The 25,047-nt window shown below is 43.6% G+C and overlaps 1 protein-coding gene across 14 annotated transcripts in view; it reads right to left on the bottom strand.

Annotated features, from left to right (window-relative positions):
• Nucleotides 1-10,121: 10,121 nt before the first annotated feature.
• ENOX2 (ecto-NOX disulfide-thiol exchanger 2) overlaps nt 10,122-25,047 on the bottom strand; it is a 135,529-nt gene continuing 120,603 nt past the window's right edge. For 8 of the 14 annotated variants that reach the window (XR_012160888.2, XR_012160896.2, XR_012160886.2 and 5 more), the window contains 5 exons: nt 24,967-25,023; nt 19,841-19,949; nt 16,455-16,540; nt 15,896-16,280; nt 11,486-11,572 (listed from right to left, as the gene is read on the bottom strand). Coding sequence is in view for 4 of the 14 variants with exons in the window: in XM_073360663.1 (XP_073216764.1) it covers nt 11,441-11,572; nt 16,455-16,540; nt 19,841-19,949; nt 24,967-25,023 (384 nt within the window). In the remaining 10 variants the exon portion in view is untranslated. Of the gene's footprint in view, nt 11,573-14,720; nt 14,861-15,895; nt 16,281-16,454; nt 16,541-19,840; nt 19,950-24,966; nt 25,024-25,047 lie in introns of those variants that run through there. The other 6 variants (XR_012160891.1, XR_012160890.1, XM_073360663.1 and 3 more) reach the window with 6 other exon arrangements.

The following is a 25,047-nucleotide window of genomic DNA, read 5'->3' as shown; positions in this document are numbered from 1 at the left end:
GGATCTGTTTACTGCTTTTATGTAAATTGAGGTAAACACACATTCCTCAAAGATAAATCTGTTTAACAACTCCTCCTGACATAGCTGGTTTGAACACAGTTTAGTTATCATCCCAGTGTATCTCCATAACTCTTAATACCCACCATACACATAACACAAGATTAATGATCAGTAAGTTATTAGCTTTTAAATGATACTTCACACGGCACATTCTGTACAAAGATTACTACAATAGTGTGTAGGGTGTGAATACAGGGGTGCTTAGTGTCACAGAGCCTAAGAAGCATTTTTAATTGCGATTTATGGCCAGATTTTCAAAGGCATTGATGCACCTAAAAATGCACATAGGACCTAGTGGGATTGTCAAAGGTACCTGACAGATTAGGGGCCTGACTCCTGCTGAAATCCCACTAGGAGCCTGTCTGCATCTTTAGGCACATAAGTACTTTTGAAAATCTGGGGTTTAGGAGCCTATCTTTGATTGAAAGTCAAGTGATTTAGGACCCTACATTCCTAAATGCTATTAGAAAGTTTGCCCAGATCCCTGTTTTAGGTCTGTACAGCTCCTAGCACAATGGGGCTGGGCTGACTGCAATACAGTTATTCATGTAGAGTGTTCAATGAGTCTAAACTCAATGAAAGGGGCACACAGGTAGTCTAAAAAAAGGCACAGTAACTAGCGAAGTCCCCCCGAAATGAGACTCAAAACAGTGAACTCGTTCTTTGGGGTGTTCAGCTTTAGATAAACTGGGCCTGATTCTCAGAGAGGCAGAGCAGCTGCAGCACCCATTCAAATGGAATGAACGGAGATCTCGTGTAGATGAGAAAGGGGTGTTTTAGGGTGTTGAGTACTGAGTAATTCTATCCCCTAAATTACGAAATATTATGGTCTAGAGAAACAAGAAAAGGTAGGGCCAAACCGCAACAATCAATTGTGCGCGTGACCTACAGTACTTCAGAGACATGGCATTCTTACTAAGCCTCGGGGGACACCATGATTAAAGACAAATATCTACTCAAAGTAACCGTGAATAACTTCTTAAGAAAGAAAAAGGAAAAAAACCAAACAAAAACAGAACACAAGGACGCCAACAACAAGGGTCACCTTCAGTCACAGTCTCCTCTGAGCGTCTACCTGTGGAGCTCTTTCAGCAGAGACTGCACCTTAGAGAGTGGGTCCATTCTACTGGGGGAGGCTCCAATGCATGTTATTCCCCCGTATCAATGGTGAGTTGTAGCTCAGTGTATTAAAAGGAGCTAAACAGTTCATGAAAGGGCGGAAGAGCTTTGTTTACTGGTCAGTGAATCCTGTTTGGTTTTTCGTGGATAACCTAAACAGTTTGTCAATGGACAGAGATAAATAATCTTAATTGAGCCCTGTGAAAATGAAGACAGTTTTTAAGTCAGTTCCTTAAAAGAAGTTGTTCAATAAATTATTCATTTAAAATAGCGATGTTACATACAATCCCACCAACTCACTTTAAGGGGTGGCCTTAAGACAGGCAAATTAATGAAAGTCAAAAACACTTAGATTGAGATGAAATTCCATTCTCACTCTGTTAACCAAGGTTAGCTGATCTCTCCTTTCCAGAAGTTCACAGTCTAAACAAACTAGTGTTTAACAGGAAAAAATTACTAAACATAGCATTGTAATATCCCAGTAGATTCTTATGTTAGTAACTATTCATAGCAAGGCCATTTGCTTCCATATTTGTACATAAAATATCTCACTATTCACAGAATAATAATATCTGGGAGTTACCATATGAAGGGCATGCGTTTAGATACACAATACTTATTAAAAAAATATCCCAAAAGAGGTTCATGTCATCTTAAACAAGCAAGGAATAAAGAAAGGTTTTTGCCATAAAACAGAAGCATGAGGTAAGAAGTAACCAAGAACTTCTATAAAATATGTCCCAACTATAAATGGTCTCCTTAAAGTTCAGATGGACAAAGACTGTAGACAGTTTATACAAGAAATCCATTTCAATACATACACTTCTCTGTGTGGGTTCAAAACTCAATGCTTTGTCTTTGAAGAGAGGCAAAAGCCAAGGGGAGTGGGGTTGAAAGGAAGCACAAAGGGGCCCTGGCTAAGGTTTTATGGCTTTGGTAATATAAGTCTATAAACATCACTCCTACTTGGATCTTCGTAGAGAAGAAGTTTTTAATATTCTTTTACAAAGCCAGCCTTCTCCATCAGGACATAGATACCCCAAGCTATTTATTTTTTATAGGTTGTGTCTGTATCACATTGATGTCTTCCACAGATGGAAGTTCTGCTCTCCAGAAGACACGTGTTGGCTGTTTGCCTTTCTGACATTTATAACGTACCATTTGCAGTAAACTTACAATCACAAAGACTCCTCTCAAATACTCTATGCAAGACAGAGACTACCATAACTGACATTTATCTATGTATTCAGATATGATCTATATTCTTATAGATCATATCTGAATATACAGATAAATAACAGACTGTTGAAGCAAAATAGAAGTTATAAAGCTGGATTCAAGGGTCTGTGCAAACACACTTAGATGGGATAAATCGGGTTTCCTGGCTGAGGAGGTCTCATCCTCTGATGCTTTTGACACCTATCACTGGTTGACAGAAAGCTGCGTTTTCTACAAGGGAATTCCTAGCATGGAATTCGCAATCTATCCTACTAGCAATCTATCCTACTATTTCACAACATGAACATCCAAGAACATAAACATGTGAACTACTACGAACATCCTGTGCATGAACACAAGAGTCATTAGCTCATAAAATCCAATGAAAACAAAAGACAAGCTTGCAATAACATCAAATGCTCATAAGTTATCTTTCTATCAATGACCATTTTTGCATCAGTACTGAGCAGTATGCTTTGCCACATGGATCAGACCAAAGTGCCCTCACTTCTCTCCAACAATGGCCTGTAACAACTGCTTCAGTGCGAAGTGCAGCCTGGATAATGACAGGATAACTGCTTCCCTCGCCCTCTCAGTCGCACATCAGCTAATGCCCTGACACAGGAGGGGTTACAGCCCTTCTATTTTTGCCTCTCTAATGTAAACATCGAGCCTTAGAAATATTTAACCCTTGTTTTATTTTTAGCCCTGTTAAACTCTTGGCTTCAGTGATCTCTTCTGGCAGAGAATTCCACTGTCCTACTGGGCAAATAGTATTCTCTTTCGTCAGTTTTAATGAGCTGCCTTTCACTGCTGGAACGTCCCCTTCTTCTTGCAAGGTTTATGAGAGCGGATGAACAGCAGTGCCCTCTCTGCCCTCTCTGTACGGTTCCTTACTTTCTAAACCTTTCTCTCCTTCTATTGACCTCCACTTCTAAAGAGTTTTAAGCACGTCTGAAGATCAGGCCCAAGGTGTCTCTAGCAGGGTATCTGAAACCACTGGCCACCTCTGAAAATTTGGACCTGAACGTGCTGACCTGGGGCTTGATCCTGTCCTATTAAAGTCAAGGGGGGATTTCCCATTGATTTTAGTGGGAGTTGGATCAGAGCCTTGGAGAATGGTGTAGCTCTCACTCTGCTTGATGGCTGCTGCTGCTGGGCTGAATGCTGCTCACCAGTAGCACCTAAATGCCACCAGGAAAAATTGCAGCAAATGCTGCCCTTTGACAGAGTAAGCAAATAGATGCAGTTGTTGTGGTTGATGTTTATTCCTGGTGTTCATAGGAGCGCACAGTGAGACCCGTCTGATGTTAAATTTGAGGAAGCATTACTTAATTTGTTATCTGTGTATGAATGACCTGAAGAAATCAGGTATGATTATAGTCCTCAATTCATTTCTGAGGAAACAAATATTCCTCAGGACACTGCATTAACAAAGGCAATATAATGCACATTGGAAGGAATCATTTGAACACCTCATACACCTTATTGGTGCCAGGATCCAGACAAGGGCAGTCAGGATCAAGGGTCAGAACAGGGTCAAATCTGAGGCTGAGAGGAGTTCATACTCAAGTTCCAAGCCAGGGTCAGTACCGAGGATTGGAGTCCAAAGTCAGGTTTCAGAATCCAGGTCAGGAGGCAAGGTCCTAATGAAGCCAAAGTCAAAGCCAGGAGTTCAGGAGCAGGAATGGTCAGAGCAGCTATCGGAGATCTACACTGTTGCCTACACTCTTCCTGGAATGTCCCTTGGGTTTATTTAGGGTGAGGAGCCATGAGGCTGCTGCCTGTCAGACCCCTTGAGGTGTGACTTCCCAGGGTCTGCATCCACAGCGAATTGTGACTAGTGGAGTGTGAGCTGATTACCATGGCTGCTGGGTGGCCGCATGGCATTGTCTGATGCCTGATAGCTTGGCAGGCACAGGTTTGAGACCCACTGGGCCTTACATTGTCCCTCCAGGGGTACTGTTTGCCTGGGTAGGCTGTGTCAAAGGCTGTCACAAGGCTAGGGCCATTGACCTGGGATCGCTTGCCTGCCCCATAGCTCTCCCAGTCTACAAAGTATCAGAGGGAGCCAAGTTTGATTTTCAAATCCAGTATCCCATGGACCTCATACTAGTCGTGAGTTTGCATCCATGCCAGAGGTGACAGTGGTTGAGCTCAGTGAGTGGAGGTGTTGTCAATTTAGGTGTGATAAATGAAGTGTGGGGAGGAGCTCCCTTTTATGGACACCGAGCCAGCTACAAAATCCCTGTTAGTAGTTATTCTCTACTTGCTTTACCTGTAAAGGGTTAAAAAAGCCCATAAGTAAAAGAAAGGGAGTGGGCACCTGACCAAAAGAGCCAATGGGAGGGCTAGAACTTTTTTAAATTGGGAAAAAAACTTCCCTCTGTCTGTTGTTGTTCTCTGGAGAGAGGGGACAGAGCAGGACAGGGCTGGAGCTATGCTGTAAAAAGCTTTAAAACCAGATATGAAAAAACATCAAATCATACCTCAACCCTACTTATCTGAAACCTCAATTATATAAGTAAATCAAGGAATGTCTAGGAAGATGCAATTAAGGTTATTTCTTATTGGCTTGTGGACTCCTCTGTGCTAACCCCAGATGCTTTTGTTTTGCTCGTAACCTTTAAGCTGAACCTCAAGAGAGCTATCTTGATGCTTAATTTTTGCAATTGGGCTTTTTAAATCTAGCAAAGGCCTAAGTTCCAGATGTATTTTCTTTCTTTTTTGTTTTTAATAAAATTTACCTTTTTTAAGAACAGGATTGGATTTTTGGTGTCCTAAGAGGTTTGTGCATATGTTGCTTAATAAGGTGGTGGCAACAGCTGATTTCCTTTGTTCTTCTTTCTCAGCTCTTCCCGGGGGCGGGGGGGAGGGGGGGAGGGGAAAGGGCTTGAGGGTACCCCACAGGAAGAAATTCCCCAAGTATGCCTTTCTGGGTTCTCTAAAAGTGTGTGGGGGGGGGGGGGCTTGCACTTGGGTGGTGGCAGCATCTACCCATCCAAGGTCAGAGAGAAGCTATGACCTTGGGAGTTTAATACCAGCCTGGAGTGGCCAGTATTAATTTTTAAAATCCTTGTGGACCCCACCTTCTGCACTTGAAGTGCCAGAGTGAGGAATCAGCCTTGACAGTAGGGTTTTAGCAAGGACATGTGAAACTCTAGCTGTAATTTGAGGGATCTGGGTGACTTAAGCCTCACGGGCGTTGAGTTGATTACCTAGCTGATGGAATATGGTAATCCATTTTATAATACAGCTGGTTGGTGTGGAAGTTTTGGGCTGAGAGCCACTTTTTGCCTGACAGCGAATGCCGGTCCTTCCTTGCACTGGCAGTCAGTATACCGCTTGGAATCTTTCTTTTCCACCTGTGCCTTGAGTTCTTCTTGGAACTCATGAATCCAGAGCACTGAGTCAGCAGCCATGGGATTGGTAGAGTGGATGGATATGGCTGGATACAGATGGGGGTGGAAGCCACAGATTGCATAGAACGGATTCTGCCCAGTGAGGATGTGGCCAGTGTTGTTGTAAGCAAATTCTGCTTGGGGTAGGAGGCTCAACCAGTTGTCCTGGTGGAAATCTTGAAGTAGCACAAGTGTTGTTATAGAATCATAGACTATCAGGGTTGGAAGGGACCTCACAAGATCATCTAGCCCAACCCCCTGCTCAAAGCAGGACCAATCCCCAATTTTTGCCCCAGATCCCTAAAGGGCCCCCTCAAGGATTGAACTCACAACCCTGGGTTTAGCAGGCCAATGCTCAAACCACTGAGCTATCCCTCCCCCCAATCTAACACTTGATTCACTCATTCAGACTGACCATCAGTTTGTGGGTGTCACATTCTGGGGTGCAATCCAGACCAGTGAGGGGTTGTGTCACCATATGCTTTGTAACCCTGGGTGCCTCACAATGCTTTGCTTCACTATCTCCCAACTTGCACTGCTCACAACCAGCCTACCTGCATGCAGGTCACACCCTGGGTGTCTGTGTGTAGCTGCAGCCCTGATCCAACAGCTCTGATCCAAGCAGCTTGCCAGCAACACACCAGCCACACTCTGGCTTCCAGCAGCATTGGTTACTACATACAGGATGACCCCAACAGTCATCCTCCCAATCCCCGATTGTCCTACAACCATGTGTTCTTCACTGTCCAGCCCTCTCCTGAACAGTTTAAATTAAAAATAAAACAAGTTTATTAGCAAAAGAAGAAAGTATTTTAAGTGAATTCAAGTATAAGAGATAAAGTTAGAAATGGTTACAAGCAAATAAAAGTGAAAACATACATCTCGAAGTCTAAATCTTGATATAAATCTAGTTTTGGTTGAAGGCTTTGCTTAAGATGGCCTTTCTCATCAACAATCTTCCAGCAAGATGGTCAGGATCTCTCCCAGAGACCCAAAGGTGCTGGTGCCTTTTTCTTCTTAGGTGAAAAAGAGAAAACTTGGGATTTTCTGCCCCTTTCTTTTACAGTCCAATGACCCTTTCAAGTGGACTCTTCTGAAGGTTACCCCTCAAAGCAAGGTTCATTCAAACAGTGAGGAAAAATACATGGAGTCTGGTGGTGAAGGAAGCTCCATGCTTTTTCTACCCCCACTAGTATTTGCTAAAATGCTAATTGTTCTATTTCCTGCCATTTCTCCCTGGAGACCAGGTGAAGGCAGTGCTTTTGTGGAGCAGTGCTGTCAGTGGGGTGATTTGGCATAAAAACCTGGAGATGAAGTTCCTATAAAAGTTAGCAAACTCCAGGAAGAGCTTCAGCTTGTGACACTTTTGGTCTCACAATCAACATCAAGACGACAGGAGTGATGTGACAGCCTGCACCAGGAAAGCTTTATGTAGAGCCTCCTAACACAGTGAATGGCCAAGCCCTCCAGGCAATGGACAAGTTCACCTACCTCGGCAGTACACTGTCACGTGCAGTTCACAACAACGATGAAACCAACACCAGAATTGCCAAAGCAAGTGTGGCCTTTGGCAGACTACATACAAATGTGTGGGAGCGCAGATGTATCAGTCTACAAACAAAATTGAAGGTCTACAAAGCCATCGTGTTGCCAACTCTGAGTTATGCATGTGAAACCTGGATGGTGTACAGATGCCATGCTGTGAAACTGAATCACTTTCACATGGGCTGTCTGAGGAAACTGATGAGGATCAGATGGCAACACCAGGTTCCAGGCGCTTCGGTTCTCATAATGGCAGACATTCCAAGCATCCACATTCTGTTGATGAAATCACAGATGAGATGGACAGGCCATGCCACCAGAATGTCAGATGAGTGATGGCCAAAGAAGCTATTTTATGGTGAGCTAAAGGAGGGAAAGCGCTCTCAGGGAGGCCAGAAGAAACATTTCGAAGACTCCTTCAAGTTATCCTTGAGGCATTTCAACGCTGACCTAGAAGATTTTGGGAAGATCTCGCTCACGATCATTCTGCCTGGTGAAGTTCCATCCCTACTGGAGCTACAGTCTATGAGCAGAGGCAGAGTAGAAGCACCAACAGCGTAAATCTCACAACGGTAGCATGCCTGCTGCTCTTGTTCAGCATGCCACAAACCATGCAAAGCTCAGATTAGCCTGATCAGCCACACACATGTTCACAGAAACCAAACCAATCAGTGATGGAGCTTTGTACTTGGGTTCCAGGCATGGAGGTGCTCTTGAGTCCTGGCCATGCATCCCAGGGAAGACTGCTCTGAGATCCAGGACATCCTGTAGCCTGCTCCGTCTGGATGAAGAGATCTCTGACCTATGAATGATTATCTTTAAGAACTCATGGAGGACAGGAAAGATCCTAGAGGACTGGAAAAGAGCAAACATAGTACCTAGCTATATAAAGGGGAATAAGGACAACCCAGAGAATTATACACCAGTCAGCAGCTTAACTTCAGTACCCGGAAAGACACTGGAGTAAATAATCAAACAATTTGTAAGCACCTAGAATAAGATAAGTAACAAACAACATGGATTTGTCAAGAACAAATCATGTCAAACCAACCCAATATCATTCTATGCCAGAGCAACAAGCCTTGTGGATAGGGGGGGAAGCAGCAGATGTGATGTATCTCGACTTTAGTAAGGCTTTTGATACTCTCACATGACCTTCTCATAAGCAAAGTAGGGAAATATACACTAACCTACTGTAAAATGGGTACACAACTGGTTGGAAAAGTGTATTCAGAGTAGTTGTCAATGTTCACAGTCAAGCTGGAAGGGCATATCAAGTGGGGTCCCACAGGGATGTGTCGTAGGGCCAGTTCTATTCAATATGTTCATAAGTGGTTTGGATAATAGCTTAGAGAGTGCACTTTAAAAATTTGTGAATGATACCAAGCACTTTGGGGAACAGGATTAGAATTCAAAATTATCTTGAAAAACTGGAGAAATGGTCTGAAGTAACAGGATGAAATTCAGTAAGGACAAATGCAAAGTACTATCCTTAGGAAGGAGTCATCAATTGCATAAATACAAAGTGGGAAATGATTACGTAGGAAGAAAGAAATACTGCAGAAAAGGATCTGGGGATCATAGTGGACACCAAGCTAAATATGAGTCAACAGTGTAACACTGTTGCAAAAGAAGCAAACATCATTCTGGGATGTATTAGCAGTAGTGTTGTAAACCAAACACAAGAAGTAATTCTTCCACTCTACTCAGCACATATAAGGCCTCAACCGGAGTACTGTGTCCAGTTCCGGGCACCACATTTTGGGAAAAATGTGGACATATTGGAGAAGATTCAGAGGAGAGCAACAAAAATTATTAAAAGTCTAGAAAACATGACCTATGAGGAAAGACTGAAAAAACTGGGTTTGTTTAGTCTGGAGAAGAGAAGACTGAGGGAGGGCATGATAACAGTCTTCAAGGATGTAAAAAATTATTTTAAGGAGGAGAGTGAAAACATTTTCTCCTTATCCACTGAGGATAGGAAAAGAAATAATAGATTTAAACTGCAGCAAGGAAAAGTTAGGTTAGACCAGTGGTTCTCAACCTATTTATCATTGTGCGCCGCAGACTGAGAACGACAGCGCTCCCCCCGTCAAAAAAAAATCCTATGTCCAGCACCCCCACACAGAGACCCCTCCACAGAGCAGGACCAGGAGCAGAACCCCAGGCGCGGGGCTGGGCAGCTGGGATCCGGACCCTGCAATGGGGGGCCGGGAAGCAGGGACCCAGACCCCAGAGGGGGGGCTGGGCAGCCAGGTGCCTGATCCCAGCGCAAGGGGCTGGACAGCCAGGGGTCTGATCCCGGTTCAAGGCGCAGGGCAGCCAGGGGCCAGATTTTTTTTTAAACACCCAGCTGAGCTGCAGCTGTGAGCTAATTGGGCTGCATTAAGCCCGTGGGCCGCAGGTTGAGAACCATGGGTTAGACATTAGGAAAAACTTCCTAATCGTCAGGGTAATTAAGCATTGACAAAAAGAAAAGGAGTACTTGTGGCACCTTAGAGACTAACCAATTTATTTGAGCATGAGCTTTCGTGAGCTACAGCTCACTTCATCAGAAATTATCTGGGGAGGTTGTGGAATTTCTGTCACTGGAGGTTTTTAAGAACATGTTGGACAAACATCTGTCACGGATGGTCTAGATAATACTTAGTCCTGCCTCAGTGCAGGGTACTGGACTAGACAACCTATTGAGGTCCCTTCCAGTACTACATTTCTATTATTCTATTATTCCTAGGTAGGGAATAAGTAAAACAGGAATCAAGAAATTTACAAAGACAAAACTAGGATGTAAAAAAGATTTATTTTTAAAAAATACAACTTTCAACAGCTGTGACATGGGCATTTACAAAGGGGTTCCCTGAAATGCTTTCCACCTGCTTTCTGCTTAGTCAGCACAAGCACCAGGACTCGTGAGAGCAAGTGACCCACACCCCAAAGCACCACAGGCCAACGCAGCCTGAATCTCACAGAGCAGATCTGAAGAGAACGGTTCCATTAGTTGTCTCCATCTCCACAGGAAATGATACGGGATACACAACCATGCCAATGGGGCGGTGTCTGGCAGGACATGTGTGCCATAGGCACTGTTTGTAAGTGGAGGTTGTGGTCTCATGTCTCCCCATGTCTCAGGAATCCCAGTTCATGGTTTGAGCAGTTCAAGTTTGCTATGAATACACAGATCTACTCTTTAGAAACATTCAGGAGGAGGGAAATGCTGTTTATGACACTTGCAGCAGCAGTTCTTCCACAGTTCAGCAAGAGAAAGGCAACGAAAGACAGACAATGGTAAACCCAAAGGAGAGGTCACTATTAAAATACAGTCATTTACTAGGACTCTTGTTTCCCAGATGTATAGAAAATTAAATACCCTTCCCCTTTAAAATCAGATTATTTACAAAATGATTCCGCACAGCGTGGACACATGTCACACTGTGCTGCTGCCATGACACTGGCTTTAATCTAGGTTTGCTTTTAAATCTGAAAAAGTCTCGTATCTGATACAGTAGAGAAAATAGCTTTGTAAAGTAAGTGACTTTTAGGCTCATAAGCATTTTGCAAAGTCATATAAACCTCCTCTTCTCTTTTAAAATGTGTAGAATTTCTAGCATATAAATGTAGAAAATACTGATTTTTCCCCTTCCGTTAATGCTAGAAGCCAGAAAGTCTCTTTTTTGTTATTCCAAATTACAGTGTATGGCTGCTCTCAACAGCAAAAACATGCAGGGTGAGAGAGACTGGGGACACAAAACGCATACAAATTGTCAAAACATTAGCTAGTTAGCTAGGTTTAAAATATATCAAAAAGTCAAACAGTAGCAAAGACTTTGTTCATAGAACAGGTTGAACAGTACTTAAGTACAAGACAGAAGACAACTGAACAAAAATGTTACAGCACCCAAGATTCATTTGAATTTCTTCCATGAGTCTCCTGCTAGGTGCTATTTTACATCTGTGATTTCAGTCATGGGATAGTCCATAAAAGTATTTATAATTTATTCATGGAAACCACTGTATATGTAGGTTACAGTAACATCCTAGGTTTGTCTGAGGTACATATTCTGTGATTATTTTCAATGTCCAAAGCCAATCAAGCTGAAAAGTCAAGTCATTTTCAGTCCATCAAAGCCACAAAATTTCCACCTTTTCTCCAGGCTAGCCCCAACTCCACTCAGCTCTTGTTTGAAGGTGTGCTGCAGTCTGCTCATCAGAACTTCCACTTCACTGGGACAAATCTGTAGGAAAGAAGTGAAACTTTCACTGAAAATTGACTTCTGGCTTGAGAATCCCAACTCTCTAGCTACATGTTTGCAGTTTTGTAAATGCTGACCCCAGGCACAAACACCACTTTCTGCTGTATTTAGGGTTTCCCGAGGTCTCCCATCCAAGTGCTAATGGTGACCCAGCCTGCTCCTGGTTAAGTTATAAGATGTGTTGTCATCACAGTTTGAGGAGGGATGGCTGCAGACATAAGGAATACTAAAAAGAGGAGGAAAAAAACCTATTCTCATTACTTAATTATGGGACTTGAAATAATGGATTCAAATAGAAACAAAATGCAAATTAATGTTGCCATGGATTCAAGAACATCTTCTGAAGGGGGAGAGGAATCACAGACATGCAAAATATTCAAGTCACATCTCGATGTGCATCTACTGGAGGTGCTTGTCTGTGACAGTTGGGTAACCACTTAACCATCAAATGGAGTTCTAGAGAGACACTAAACAATCACAGCACAGACAGTCCCTTCAAAGTGGAACTGCAAATCAAACCCTACTTTATTTGTTGCTTTTCTGTTATACTTGGATGAACTAGTTTCTGCTTTGTCCCCCACAAAATTTTGTTTTTATGTTACAAATATCAGTCTTTGGAAAATCCAGAGGTTGAAACACATATTGCTGCTCTCTGTCACGGATCCACAGGACTTGTTCTATGTCCCAGCTTTTAAACAGACCCTGGAGGAACCCCTTCAGTATGCAGACCCCCAAGGGGTCCCACCCTTCCTTAAGAGCAGGGCAAACAGCTTCAACACCTCCGAGACTGAGCTTCTGGGCTCCAGCACTGCTGTTTCACACCATGAGTTCTGCCCAGTAAGTTCAACTGAGAAAGACTCCTGTTCAGAGACTTTTACACTCTTCAGAGATCCATGCACCTCAGTAAGTATTTGCAGCCTCTTCAAAACAAGAGTAGGGTTTATTAGTCAACTGGAATGCAGCACTGGGAAGCCCTTAGGTTAGCACAAAATAGCACATTTCAGGGCTGGGAGAACTGTAGTTCAGGATTCACTCTCCAGCTATCTTCTTATGGAGTGATATATTAGGAGTTCTGGTCCTAGCTCTGCCGCTGACCTGTGTGGCCTTGAAAATATCACTTCACCTGTCTCTGTTGGTTTGGTTGATGGCACTCGTGAGCTAGGCTCTATGGCCTTTCCTGTGAAGCAGTGCGTCTCAACCAGAGGGTTATGGCATCCCAGGAGGGTCACAGAAAGGCAATCAGGGGGACATGAGACATTAGATACTGTATTACAATCTAAAGCAAAGAAAATCTGGCTCCCCCACTCCCTTTCCCTTCAAGGTTGAATATTCTCTATCAACCTCCCAAACACACATTACAGAGGCTTTTATATTCTTACTATGAAAACAATAAATGTAAAGGGGTTATGAAAATGTTTTGAATTAGTGCCTGCCAAGCTGAAAAGTTTAAGGGACACTGGTGTGAAGGAGGCACTTGGATTGGCTACGCTGATTGAAAGATTTCTTTGAGAGATTTAGCATGTGTCTATGTTTGATGAAGTGGGAACTTTGGTGATATTTTTATGACTCCTATGCATGCTTCAGTTTCTCTCTGTGTTTTGCATTGCTATGCATGGAATGTAAAGGGTTAAAGGATGCTCTTGGAGCTTGCTGTTTGTGTCATATAACTTTCTGGTGTTGTATGAATTCGTCATTAAAGGACTGGCTGAAACTGACCCATATCAAGGGAGGGTCCGGAAAGACAACAGGAATCCCAATGGCTACCCTGTTCACATCTACCAACCAACAACCAAGAGGAAGGTGATTTTCCCCTCACCTCTTGGAGAACAAACGGGAAAGGTGTAAAGTGGCTGGGCTCAGAGTTCGCCTTTGCAGAGAATCACACACTCACCTGGGACAGGGTGACAAAGGCACAGAGACAGAGAGAGGAAATCAAGATGGCTTCAGTGGCAGCATGGCTCCAGGGAGCTCTGGCCTGGCATTAGCCAGGCTGAACTCTGTCTTAACTTTTGTTTCTCTTTGCTAACCTAAGGACTTTCAGATTCCGTAGCCAGGTGCCTAATATACTGTCGCCTTGTTTTGAGAAGGCTGCCTGCTGCGGCTGCATATTCTCATGGAGAGCATTGACACCATAAGAGGGGTCACTCCCAAAGGTCTGGTTGGTTATTAGCTGGAACATAGACCAGACCCTGTGGATCTGTGACAGAATCATCTTGTAAAAGTTACAGAGCTTGGGCTGTTATCTCCCTGGGCTTGATGTGACTTTACCATAATTTGGACGACATCCAGGAAGTGGGCATCTTGGACTCTCAGGGCATGTCTACGCAAACACTTACTGAGCAGCAAGCTGTAGTATAACTCCACAGTGCTCAACATGCGTCTGTCCAAGGGAGACGAGGTAAGTCACCACTCAGCTGCACTGACTTACCCTTCCAACAGAGACTGCATATGACAGCAACCTATCCCTGAGCCAAGTCTGGGTCAGATAACCCCCGGCTCAGCTATTTCCCCAACCCTATCAGAGCTGCAGATCAGTCTGTGCAACAGCCCTACCAAGCCAGGAACCACACTGTGAGGCAGCAGGAGAACAGACTCTAGAGACTCCCAGCCTGCTCTTTATCCTGTTTCTGTTCCTGCCCTGGCCCTGCCCGAGCCCTGTTCCAGTCTTGTCCTTGCCTTGCTCTGACCTTGCTCCAGCCCTGTTACCGCCCCCCTCCAGCCTTGCCTCTGCTTCCCGACCCTCCCCAGATGCTTGGACTCTGACTACCTAGCTTCGACCTTTGGCCTGTATCTGGATGCCAGCTGTGGTACTGACTTGGCTTGTCCCTGGACTCTGACCACGCAGTTTCAACCCCAAGCTTGCAACTGGACTCCAGCTACGTGGCTTGTCTACAGACTCTGATCTCAGTTCTGACCTCCGTCTGTCCCCAGATCTTGATTCCAGCGCTACCCTTGGCCCAGTCCCGACCCTACATCCAGCGTCAACCTCCACTCCAACCACTAGGCCTGACTACCAAGAGGCAGCACCTGACACACAGGGCCTATCAAGCTCTCACACACCCTGCTATCACCACCAACACAGCAGGGCCAGAAAACAGTCACCCCACTCCACGCACAAGGTCAGACCTACCTACCCAGAGGGAAGCCCATCGCTAACTCCTCAGTGGCTGAGAGATACTCCAAACCTCACCTCCTCCCATCCACCTCTGTCTGCCTGGACAGAAAATCATCATCCCCGCCAGGCCAGGCTGGTATCCAGCTCCACCATCGCTAAGAGGAAAATGCAAACAAGCGGGAAATGAGAAGGCCAAGATGGAATTTGAAAAGCAAACAGCCTAAGATATAAAAACAAATAGCAAGAACTTCTTTCAGTAAATCAGCAGCAGAAAACCTGGAAGAGAATCAGCAGGTCCACGAGGAAATTAAGGGAACAACAAGGAGAATAAGGAAGTTGCAGAGAAGCTAAATGACTTCTGTGCCTCAGTCTTTGCCACAGAGAATAATGTGAAGATACCTGTTCCAAAGTAATTAAGGTGAGGCTCTCTTAGAGATTGAGATGTCCGAACAGAAAAAGCTGGAATAAATGGTAATGAGACAAAAGAACAAGAGGGCATTTCTCAAGGGAGCCGAGGAAAATTAAGAATTAAGTGATTATGTTGCTATCAAAAATACATAATCTGTCCTGTAAAGGGATACTACACTGGTGAACTGGAGGGGAGTGAATACATCATTAGAAAAGGCATCAGAGTGATCCTGGAGAAATACAGAAGAATGAGCTATACTTCCCAGTCAGGAAAATTATCTGCAAATTAAAAATTAAAATTATCTTCAAATTAATTAAGTTATAAAACAACCTTAATTAACATGATACTGTACACCAGGGACAGACCACAAAGGCAAGTCAATAGAATAGTGGATAGAGAAGAATAGGAAGACATAATTCACTTAGACCTTCAAAAGCCATTGGCAAAGTCCCTCACTATTAAGGCTATTAAGCCAACCAAGACATGGAGTGAGAGATAAAAACTGCCAGACATCAAAAACTGGCTAAGAGATACTGCATGAAACAGAAGCCAGAACAAATGATCCATGCTCCTTGTGCAACAACTTGCTGGTTTAGCTCTTATTTTCATCACCTTTCTCCCCCTCCATTTGTTTGTTCCATCTATCATTCTGCTCTGTTGTAACCTAGATTGCTAGGTCTTTAGGGCAGGGACAGGTGTTCAACAAGTGTGGGCTCCCCTCACCAAGCCCTACATGCTACTACAAATTCACATGAGTGTCCTCGCCAAACTGCTATCTCACCTTCTGGAGTGAGCCCAGAAGTGGAAGAGGTGGAGGAGGCAGTGCGAGGAGATGGTGACCTGGGGTTCTGGGAAGCCCGGAGCCAGGTCTGAGAGGTCTTTCAGGTGGGAGAGGTGCAGAGGTCCCAGCCATTCCCAGTCTCTCCAGTGAGAAGAGATGGGGGAGAGTCCCTGGCCAGTCTGGGTCTCTCTATTTTGAGGGGAAGCGGGAAGATGTCCTGGTCTCTCTTGTGAGAAGGTGGAGAAGGTACGGGGAGTCCCCAGCTGGTCCTGGTAGATCTGCTGGGAGTGGAGTAGAAGGGATGGAGATTCTGGCCAGTTTCTCTCACCCAGGGCTGGTCCTTGGAGATGGGGAAGAAGTGGCAGCTGAAGCTGCCAGCAACCAGCTAGAGCGGGATGTAAACAGATGGTGGCCTGGATTCTGGGAAGCAAGAGTAAGAGACCCCTGCCCAACCACACAGAAAGACAACCACCCTCCCGGGTCAGGCCTGCCTAGATAGAAAGTGACCCTCCTCCCTATATGAGTCTGCCCAGAGAGACAGAGACCCCAGCACACCTACCTTGGCGTCGAGTCGCTGTAAGTAGGAACAGATGTACTCTATGCTTGCTCCAAATGGGTGAACATGAAGAAATGTTGAAATTATACCTATTGAAATAACATGACAGGGGTCATTCTTGTGATTCACCTGAGAGCACCAACATTGCATGGTCTGCATGCAGCGCTTTTCTCTGCACGCACTGTGCTGGATCCTGGCCTGTGTGCTGCAATGTAATGAGGAGCAAAGCATTTCTCTGAGTAGCAACTCAGACAGCTATATCCCTCAGTCCCATACAGACAACTCTCAAAGTGATTGAGAAGCTCCTGCAATGGGCAACGTGAAGCACTATAAGGTGTAGCAAGGGGTCTGCATCAACATGAGGAGGACAGACACTCAAAGAGGCGGAAGGAGAAAAAGGGGGAGAAGGGTGGGAGACAGAGAGGAGGGAGGTAGTGGCAGTTATGCAAATTAGTTCCCAAACATTTTGATGAACCAAATGAAGGCAGGTCTGGCTGTGGCCAACAGGAACAGAAACCACCTGACCATCAATAGAGCAAGCAGGCAGCAGGTAGATGAAGTAGACAGGCCCCCAGCATATCCGTGAGGCAGTGCCCACAGCACCAGAAGCAAAACAAGTCCAAACCCATGAGACCCAAGCTCTAGGATTCTGTCTCCCACCCAGAGACACATTGTCCTCTACAGCCCAGCCTTCAACTCTTTGGGATTGCCCCCTAGGAAAGCAGTTTGGAAATCTTCTGCGGTAATTGACTTTAATTGATTTGCAAGGAGGAGGCAGCTCAGAGGGAATTAGGATTTGGAGGGTGGGATTTATTCCTGAGGAGCATGGGGGGAATGTCTCAGACGCAGGGGGACTTGAAAGACTCAGCATCATTATGTCTAAACTCAGTATTTCTAAAACGAGCGATAACAATGTAAAAATACCAACAAAAACTGCTGGACATGAAAAATTACAAAACCACCATATCAGATGCTCCAAAATCTCAGCTTTCATCTGGCATTGGCCACTGGGCTAGATGGACCATTGGTCTGACCCAGAATGGCCATTCTTATGTCCTTATCCTCAGTAGCAAGACTTTGGAACAAATTGTGAAAGAGAATAATTAAATTAATGAGGTAAACAGAAAAGGGGGTGATTAACCTGATTTCCTTCTTTGAGAAAAGAACTGACTTTTTAGATAAGGGAAATGCAGTAAAAATAATATATTTGGACTTCAGTAAAGCATTTGACATGCTACCACATGAGAAATTATTAATAGAGAAAATGGGGATTAGTGCAAGAATTGTAAGGTGGATAAGGAATTGACTAAAGGGGAAAAAGCAATTGGGCTGTGCTGAAAGGTGAATTATTAGACGGGAAGGAGGTTACAGATTGGTCTTGGGACCAATCTCATTTAATATTGGAAGAAAAAAAAAGAGTGTAATCAAGGGTTCCTCTTCACCATAAGGTCTAGAAGCAGATCTTTTAAACGGAAGCTTCAATTCTGGAGCTACCCTGAGATGACAAGTTGATCTGATGATCAAAATATTTGTCAGCAATAATCATGACAAAGCCAGAGTTATGATTAATAGTATCAATACAACAGAAATTAACAAATTAATACCCTTTAAAATTAGCCAATAACATTGAGCTTGATACAATCTAAGGGCTGGATTCTGGAGGCAGACTGAGCTCTGCTTAGCACAGGGTGATGGGTAGCAAAACAGGTTTTACATCACAATTACTCCCCGCTGGGTCCGGGTCTGGCCAAAGGCAGAATCAGTCCCTACAGATATTCTTCCTTATACCTGGCTGGCTACATCCCCAGCAGATCATTTGGGCAGTTGGGAATAACTGGCACAGAGGCAAGCCGGCCATTGCCCCTATACCAGGGGAGCACTGTGGGAGCTGGGGCACAACATAGGAATACACCTAAGTACACTGGAATATACCACGTGTGGACTCCCTCTACACCAGGTGAATTTCCAGCTGGCCAGATCTGCTGAGTTTCCAGCCCCTTTGCACCAAGGGATCCAAGAATCAGATCATGTAAGTGAGTCAGTTCTGCTCAGTCTAAAACTTTAAGGCTCTTCTGGTCATATTATCTGAGTGTCTGGCTGTGTGGCCCTTGTTCATTGTCAAGAGAACAACATCTCACTGCATGGTCTTTGTTCCATGAACTGGACTGAAGACTGTTGGTAGGGGTCTAGGATATTGGCTGTCATGCAACTGACCCTGGGTGAACTTCTTAGTTAGTTAGTCCAGCATGGGCGACGCTGGGTGGTAGCTGGAGAGTGGTCAGCTGGCTGAATTTTAGCATGCTTCTGAAGTGGTGGTGGTGGATTTCCTTCCTCAAATGAAGAGTTGTTAATCTCAATGATTATGCATCCCAGATGCGTGAGCTAGTAAAGCACTGGATCAGCATGGCAAGGAGCTCAGTTTTCCTGCAGTACTTTTTAAGACCTTATTGTGTGAATAGAGCAAATGCAGAGAAGGAAGGGATCACATTATCAACCTAAGTTCATTATATGTTTCCTGGTGTCCCAATTCCAATGTGGGCAATTTTCTCTGAGAACAGGCTAATGGTTCTTCACAGCAGGAAGTGCTAGGCTGCAGACATGCATGAAGCCAAGTGTAGTTTAACAACATAATTCACAATCTAGAACAGTTTAGTGGGTCATGATTTAGCAGCTGCTATGATGGAGGAGCACTTACGGTCCATGAGATTTTGGACCTTAAACATGGTCCTGGGTCAAGGACTTTATATTGTCTATCCTGTATTTCAGAGCACTGTCAATTGGAGAGAAAGGAGGAAACTTTTTAGTAGCAGGTTGTTTAAAAAAATGGAGAGTGTTTGAAACTGCTCAGATGTTTGAAATGTGAAAATATGTCCCAGGGAGGCAGATGTGGCCTTGTCTAGATGAGGATTCAGAGGAATGATGCTGGCCCTAGCTTGACCTGTGACAAAGCAATTGTACTTTAGCACGTGGTAAAGTGATAAAAGCCCAGCAGGGAGAGTGCAGGCAAGGGGATTAAAGGTGCATAACATATCAATATATCAGATGAAAGTCACCATCAAGTGTACAGTGTGTGTCATTGTGTGACAAGAACAGATCTAGGTACATGATATGAGACCTCTACGTCAGCAATGCACAAAGGGTGAAATCCTGGCCCCAATTAAGTCAGTGGGAGCTTTGCCATGGACTTCAGTGGGACCAGCATTTCACCCCTGGCCTGCTATTGTAGCAGTCCATGAAACTGAGGAAAGAAGCACATACACTGAGACTGGAAGAGCTGCATTTACAATACCTCCTGAGAGCATCTCTCATGGAGTCTGAATCTATGTAGCATGGATGGCAGCATTACAACAGTCTTACCATTAGCAGACATACTGTACCATGAGTCTTACCTACTAATAAAGCTTCTCGTTCAGATTTGACAGGGCTACAGCTCAGAGTCCTCTCAAGTGGGCATTCCTTCTCCTGGCTAGATGCACAGATCCTGTAAGTACTGCTCTCCTGCAAAAACAACACCATCCACTCCATACCTGCACAATATAGCACTCATTCTAATTAATTAAATGCTAGCTTAGTTTTTAACTAGAACAGTTTTTACAGAGTTGAAATTTTTGTTCTTCTGGTTCAATGTGTCACTTAATACATTGTTTATGTCATAAAATGCATCCCACAAAACACATGAGATGTGCAATGGGGGACACTGGTCATGTTGCTGTGGGAACCTTTATATTTGCCTTGATCAATTCCTCCCACTGTTAGAAAAAGGTGTCCTTACAGTATTTTGCATTTAAAACACGATTAGCTTAAAAATAAATCTTAGATGGAAACATTTAAGATTAACGGTGATAATGACACTAACCTAATTTGTAAAGCACTTTGAGAACTATGAATGAAAAGCACCATATAAGAGCTTGGTATTATTATTAACAGTTGTGTTCTGTTTCTCTAGGTATTACATTCCCTGAATTTAAGTCACACTGGAATTGGAAAGTCAAGCTGGGTTCTTTCCAACACATGCATCCTCACCATTAATATGGCCTTGGCAGGCCATAGTAGGCCCCTAGCAATCCTTATGTAACCTCATTGCCTCCAATAGTTTTCCACAGGAATAACTGACCTGGAACTTAATATACAATTGAACTGATGCTGTTCAAAATAAGAGGGAAAAAACAGGGGTGATGTCATGGTAGGGAATCTGCAGTAAAGGAAATCAGGAAGAGGAGGTGGATTAGGCATTTCTAGAACAAATAACAGAAATATCGAAAACACAGGCCCTGATAGTAATGTGGGACTACGCAGACATCTGTTGGAAAATTAATCCGGCAAAACACAAAATTTTCACTAAATTCTTAGAATGAGTTGGGGACAACTTTTTGTTTAAGAAAATGGAGAGAGAAGTCAGCAGGGGGACAGCCATTTTAGACTTGATTCTGAGAAAAAGGGAGAAATTTGTTGTAAAACTGAAGATGAAATTGAATTTGGGTGAAAGTGATCATGAAATGGTTGATTTCATGATTCTGGGGAAAGGAAGGCGTGACAGCAGCAGATTAAGGACAATGGACTTCAAAACAGCAGACTTTAACAAACTCAGACAACTGCTTGTAAGTTTGGTTTAGCTGCTATGAGCAGGCCCAAGTTAGACAGAACGTGTCTGAACAAGCAACTGCTGAACAGGCCTGAAAACATAACTGTTGAAACAGCTAACTATTGTAGATGTGTTTATAGTAAATGAAGTAGGCAGAAACACCCTGAATTTATAAACTTACCTTAAACAATCTGAAAGCAATTGGTCTTTACATGCAAGAAGTATAGACATTAGTAGCTAGGAAAGATGTATATAAACTGTGTGATGTGTGACATGAATTGGAATTGTGGTATCACCCTGTACCTAAACCCCCTGCATCTGGGCCTGCCCAGCGTAGGCAAAGAGCTGTAACATGCCTAAAAAATTAACCTGAATGATGAGCTGGAGTCAACAGAATTGTTTGGATGCCAGAGAACTGGATAAGTCTTCTTCCAAAACTGGATGAGGTGTTCTGGATAAGACGAGTGGAAAGGTCTTGGAGGACCTGGTAGGTAAGGTCCCCTTGGAAGAAAATCTAAAGGATGAAGGAGTTCAAGAGAGATGGCAGTTTCTCAAGCAGACGATATTAAAAGCACAACTTCAAACTATCCCGACACGAAGGAGAGATAGGAAAAACAGTAAGAGGCCAATATGGCTCTATCAAGAGCGCTCTAATGACCTGAAAATAAAAAAAACAAATTCTACAAAAAATGGGAATGTGTGTAAATTGCTAAGAAGGAGAATAAAAAAATAGCACAAGTACACAGAGACAAAATCAGAAACAGTAAGGCACAAAATGAGTTACACCTGACAAGGGACATAATAGGCAATAAGAAGAGGTTCTTTAAATAAATTAGGAGCAAGAGAAAGACAAAGTAAAATGTAGGTCTCTCTACTTAGCAGGGAAGGAAAACTAATAACTGATGATATCAAGAAGGTTGAGGTGTTTAATGCCTATTTTGCGTAAGTCTTCACTAAAAAGCTTAATGGTGACCAGATATTCAACACAATTAATATTAACAAGGGGGAAGGAGCACAAGCCAAAAAAGGAAAGAATATTTAGATAAATTAGATGTATTCAAATCAACAGGGCCTGATGAAATTCATCCTAGGTCAATTAAGGAACTAACTAGCTGAGGCAATCTCTCAACCATCAGCGATTGTCTTTGAGAATTCATGGAGGATGGGTGAGGTACCAGAGGGCTACAGAAGGGCAAACAGAGCACCTACCCTTAAAAAGGGGTGGAACCGGGAAATTATAGACTGATCGGCCTAACTTTGATACCTGGAAAGATACTGGAACAAATTTGTAAACAATCAATTTGTAAGCACCTAGAGGATAATAGGGCTATAAGGAACAGCCAGCATGCATTTGTCAAAAACAAATCATGCCAAATCAATCTAATTTCCTTCACTGGCGAGGTTACTGGCTTAGTGGTTGGGGGAAAGCAGTAGACATGATATATCTTGATTTTAGTAAGGCTTTTGACACAGTCCCCACATGACATTCTCAGAAGCAAACTATGGAAATGTGGTCTAGAGGAAATTACTATAAGGTGGGTACACATCTGGTTGAAAGATTGTACTCAAAGAATAGTTATCAATAAGTCACGGTCAAACTGGGAGGGCATTTCTAGTGGAGCCCCATCTGGTCAGTCCTGGGTCCAGTGATTCCTAACTTGGATAATGGAGTGGAGAGTATGCTTATAAAATCTGTGGATGACAGTAACCTGGGAAGGGCCACAAGCACTTTGGAGGACAGGATTATAATTCAAAATTACCTTAAAAAATTGAAGAATCGGTGTGAAGTCAACAAGAAGAATTTCAACAGAGACAAGTGCAAAGTACTACACTTAGGAAGGACTAATCAAATGCACAACTACAAAATGGGGAATATGTGGCTAGGTGATAGTACTGCTGAAAAGGATCTGGGAGTTATGGTTGAGTCAACTGAATGAGAGTCAATAATATGATGCAGTTGCGAAAAAGGATATTATTATTCTGGGGTATATTGACAGGGCTGTTGTATGTAAGCCAAGGAAGGCAACTGTCCCGCTCTACTTGGTTCTGGTGAGGCCTGAGCTGGTCTACTGTGCCCAGTTCTGAGCACCACACTTTAAGAAAGATGAGGACAAATTGGAGAGTGTCCAACTAAAATGATAAAAGGAGCAACTAAAATGATAAAAGGTTTAGCAAACCTGACAACAAAAACTGGGGTTGTTTAGTCTTGCCAAAAGAAGACTGAGAAGACCTTATAACAGTCTTCAAATATGTTAAGGGCTGCTATAAAAAAGATGATGATCAATTATTCTTTATGGCCACTGAAGGAAGGACAAGAATCAGTGGGCTTAATCTGCAGCAAGGGAGATTTAGGTTATATTTTAGGAAAAGCTTTCTAGCTCTCAGGGTAGTTAAACTCTGGAATAGGCTTCCCAGGAAGGTTGTAGAATCCCCATTACTGGAGCTTTTAAGAAAAGGTTGGACAAACACCTGTCAAGAATTATCTAGGTTTACTTGGTCCTGTCTCAGTGAGGGGGCTGGACTTGATGAGTTCTCAAGGTCCCTTCAGCCCTGCATTGCTATGATTCTATCATAAGATGGAATAGACTCAAGCTCATTTTCCCAGATCTGTGTCAGCTCGACAAGGCTATGGAATAAAAAGCAGTCAATGATTATTACTAAACTGAATGGATCTAGTTCAATACACACTTAGGGCAGCTCTGCTGGTAAAGGAGCTGCCATTTTTACATCATCCTCTTTTCAGAGTAGAACTTCCCCTTGCGGCCTTGATTCAAGAAAGCACTTCAGCAAGTGCTTAACTCTCAGTAAAATCAATACAATGTAACCACACTTTAAAGTTAAGCATGTACTTAAGTGTTGTCCTGAATTCTTGACTGATCTAAGAGGCGACAGAGACTTCTCTAGGAAACGAATAGTCTGTTTATCCACAGAACAGGTGCAGCAAAGCATAAAAATGCAAGTGTTGCCTATTACGTCATCTCCTCCCTTTGTACATCAACCCTGCTCAGCTGGGTGCGGCAGTTAACCTTTCATCTCTCTGCAGAGACCAACAAAAGGACAGTCACTTGGCCAGTTGTTGGGAGGTGCTGAAAGTAAATCCATCATCCTCACTAGTTATGGACCAGGCAGCCATCAGCTGGCAATGACTTTCAGTCACTCCTGATGTGGCTGGATTTGAATCAGTGACCGATACAGGTCAATCCCCAGAACTAATCAATCTGCAAGGAAGCTACTGTTTAATTCCAATTTGTTAACCAAAAGGGCAGGGTGTTGGCCTGGAGATTGGGACTAGCAAAATCCCACTTTCCCTCTCAGTCTTCTTGCTGCTCCAGAAAGGGAGTAACCTGCACCGGGTCTATACTCGGTGGCAGCATACACTCCCCAACATGCCGGTGAAGTTACAGAGCTGAGTGCATGAGCTTCCCACTCCTGCCACCTCACACCCTCCTGTGTTGGGAGGGGATGTAGCAGCCCTACGAAGCCTGCTTTCCTAATTGTATTGTTGCAGATAGCCAGAAAGGAGTGTGGCCCTTTGAGAGACATATGTAGGGGTCTCCTGCAGTCTGTGGGTAGGAGAGTCGGATCACATATTACTAAATCAATAAAAGGAATCACATTATTTTCCTCAAGGCGCAATCAGGGAACAGATATTTTTGAAGAAGACAAACAGATATAATCCTCTGTGCGTTAGGATGCAGCAAGTCATCTCATACCCTGAGCCTGCTCCCCACACCACAGCTCTGAAGAAATGTACTTCTTTACCAGCCTGAGACTGCTGATGGTGCTTAATGTGATGGTTTCTTGTTTCCTAGCCTACACGCATCAGGCTTATATATTCAGCTCCAAACAATGGATCCATTTATTATGAACTGTCACCACTTCTCTCAGTAAGATGCTCTGCCTAAAGTAGCAGAAAGAAACACACTAACTTACATTTCCTTGATTATCAACCACGTCTCTCTCCTTGTCCTCTTCATCTGCCATCTCTTGCTACATTCAGTTACAGAAAGGGAA

Source organism: Lepidochelys kempii, chromosome 9 (assembly GCF_965140285.1).
Source record: "Lepidochelys kempii isolate rLepKem1 chromosome 9, rLepKem1.hap1, whole genome shotgun sequence".
Classification (NCBI taxonomy): Eukaryota; Metazoa; Chordata; order Testudines; family Cheloniidae; genus Lepidochelys; species Lepidochelys kempii.
The sequence above is the reverse complement of the archived record's forward strand: the minus strand, read 5'-3'. Positions and strand labels throughout refer to the sequence as shown.